This window comes from Anarrhichthys ocellatus, unplaced genomic scaffold (genome assembly GCF_004355925.1).
Source record: "Anarrhichthys ocellatus isolate YVR2014 unplaced genomic scaffold, GSC_Weel_1.0 scaffold230, whole genome shotgun sequence".
Lineage (NCBI taxonomy): Eukaryota > Metazoa > Chordata > Actinopteri > Perciformes > Anarhichadidae > Anarrhichthys > Anarrhichthys ocellatus.
In genome coordinates, this window is record NW_022280260.1 from 67,136 (window position 1) to 70,117 (window position 2,982).

General features: G+C 43.6%; 1 protein-coding gene across 8 annotated transcripts in view; it reads left to right on the plus strand.

The window, feature by feature from the left end:
• Positions 1–148: 148 nt before the first annotated feature.
• The window catches only part of exoc6 (exocyst complex component 6), a 60,046-nt gene continuing 57,212 nt past the window's right edge, over positions 149–2,982 (plus strand). For 3 of the 8 annotated variants that reach the window (XM_031879134.1, XM_031879130.1, XM_031879133.1), the window contains exon 1: positions 153–314. In XM_031879134.1, the coding sequence (XP_031734994.1) occupies positions 217–314 (98 nt within the window). In that variant the 5' untranslated portion in view covers positions 153–216. Of the gene's footprint in view, positions 315–2,982 lie in introns of all 8 variants that reach the window. The other 5 variants (XM_031879129.1, XM_031879131.1, XM_031879132.1 and 2 more) reach the window with 5 other exon arrangements.

Consider the following 2,982-nt stretch of genomic DNA (forward strand, 5'->3'; position numbering starts at 1 on the left):
TACTAACCTAATGTAACGTACAGGAGGCTGTACTAACCTAATGTAACCTACAGGAGGCTGTACTAACCTAATGTAACGTACAGGATACTGTACGTGGAAACAAAGCTGCTGACGTTGAATTCCTTGCAGCTGTAGTGCGCCCCCACCGACCAGACGTCATACTGAACGGCACTCTGCTGTAGCTGCAGTGATAGCCATAATACACACATAACAATCATGGCGGAGAATGAAACCCTGGAGTGTATAACGGAGCACGAGCGGATTTTACAGGAAATTGAGAGCACCGACACGGCTTGTGTTGGTCCCACTCTCCGGTAAGAATATACTGCTTCTTAAGAAGTCCTCACCAATCATAATGTCCGTGTGTGTTATTGCATCTGCTAGGCTGTAAGACCTTTTGTTCATGAGCTAGCTTGGCTGTCTTAGCCACCGGCAGGCTAACATGAGCTATTCTAGCTAACAGAGCTATATGGTGTTGAAATGAAGCGTGAGCCTAGCTGGCTTGTTAAGCTAACAGGCCAACAGTGACCATTGGTTCATTCAGTTGAACGCAGCTGTAGCACAACCGCGTAGTGTGCGCGTGTATATGTGCGCGTGTATATGTGCGCGTGTGTGTTCCAGGTTCTGTGCCTTGATGAACGGCTGGTGACCTGTCAATATGTAAACATCAGTTGTGGGTGTGGCTGTGGTACACCACATCTTGTTATCATTATGTTGCTGATGTTGGCTAACAGTGCTAACAATTTGGGCTAGTTATTTAGCAATTAACGTGAGTTGTTAAGAAATTAGAAAAGGTATGCTACTGGCATTCCAATATAACGGTACGATGGTTGGATGAGTCATCTAGAAAACCCGGTGTTGTGACGTGGTTGATAATGTGTGATATAGATGATGTAGATCCGTTCTACAGCACACTGCATTGATGTTGTTAGTTAGCTACCAAGCTAGCTTCAAAGGCCCTAATGACAGACATTAGTTTGACAAGCTAGTGTTCAGCTGAATGCCTCTCTCACACACACACTTGTCTCGTAGACATGCTCGGAGGCCGTGGTTGTCTTTCAGCATACCTGAGTAAAGCAGTGAAAAGATGCCCTCAAGGTAACATTACATCCACGCCTCGGTTAGTTTCAGTTTTAGTGTACGATCTTATTAACGCTGTCATTCTTTTATTAGATGACCTAGACGACCTACATTAGTTGTTGAAAATGACACTTATCTAAGTCGATGCACTAATATCATGCTGCTTTCCTGATTGAGTTTCTCTCTCACACTATCCCTAAATAGAAACCTCAGTGTTGAAGTCACATTTGATCCGCTCAGAATATTAGTAACAGGTTGAGGAGGAAAGGTCAGGTACTCTAAATCACTACAGTCAGAAATGGAGACATTATCTCTACTTTGTATGCATTTGTAAATGTAATTATTTGTACCATGTGGCAAGTACAGGAATGGTCTGCCTGCAGTTTCAAGGATCAAACTTGGGCAAAACAAGAAGGCTCCTGGCCACCATAAAGCCAACGTTTCCCAATGGTCTATGACGTCTGCATACATTTGAATGCTTTAGTATTCATTTCCCTTCTCTCCTCAGTGCAGGTGACTGTGTTTGCTTATACTGTGTGGGCTGCCCGGCAGTTAGCTCCTTCTGGGTGTGGACTAATCCATAATTACAATAGTTAGTTTTACCTGATACATATGTCTCTAGGGCTGGATGGTATGACTGACTTCACATGAGGACAGCGATGATTGTTACCACTTATCATTGATGTTCTAACTTCCAAAAGCTGTGCCATATTAGTGACACACCTGGGGCCTGTATCACAAAGCAAGTTCCACTTCCTCTGGCTTTATTTGAGATATTTGGCCTCTATAAACTTTAAACCATGTACGCGTGAATGGATAAATATGAGGCAAATTGTTAAGGGCTTTCTGCATAAAAGCAATATTAACCATCTTATTTAGCCAGTATTGCAAAAGTAGACATGCTTGTACCCATAGTTAATATATAAAGACGCCATTTACACACATTGTACAAAAATGAAGCCAAAATGGTACGGTCGCTGCTTTGTTGGAGCCAGAATCTGCGCAGTAGTCGGTTGGTGCGGCCGCCGTGTCCCGTTCATTTTTAAATTTTATATTATGATCGCGGAGATGCTTTACTGCCGGCGCCACTGGGGCATGGGGTATAACTCAGGCTGGGAGAGGACCATTTTTGTGAACACTGACAGAACACCCCAGGGTCTTTATTGTAGCACCCCATCCAGGTCCAGCAGTAACCCATTAGTCTGCTGTTCAGAATAATAGCATGGGAATAAATTACAATACAATAAGAGTCTGACTAAATCAGCTGTTCCTCCATGGCTTATTTTGACTTGCAGTTGTGACAAATTGTGAACTTTATGTGTTCATTTACCGAAGCATGCAGGTGTGTGTGACACTACTGTCTGTGCCGCTGAGGTACAGTGCAATCTGTGTGTGTAACTGTTACCGGCAAACTATCAGAAATATGAAGCTGATCGGCTGAAACCCTGCCCGTATTGATCGATCGGTGCATCTCTAGTCTCTAACGGTAAGCAAGGTATTGTCAAATTACCGTTCACTCCTACTGTCAATCATGTAGTCACTCCCTTTTTTAATGCATCAAATAACTTATTAAAACCAAGAAAATGAACACTTGAACATGAGAAGCACCGCCTAAAATGACAGAAAGCATCTTTGGGAAAAGGTTTTTTGATGTGTACTTAGATTCTAGTTTGATCCATCGTCCCATCCTTGAACGTGGAGGGGGCGGGGTTTATGAACTGTACTGCAGCCAGTCACAAGGGGATGATGGAGATGTTTTAGCTTCACTTTGGGTGAACTGTTATGTCATCCATCTTTATATACAGTCTAGGCTTGTACAGAAGGGCAGTGCCGTAAGCCAGACAATGACGTAATCACGACCGGCACGTGACGCAAGTGGTCACGGTGCTGGTCGTGCACCTC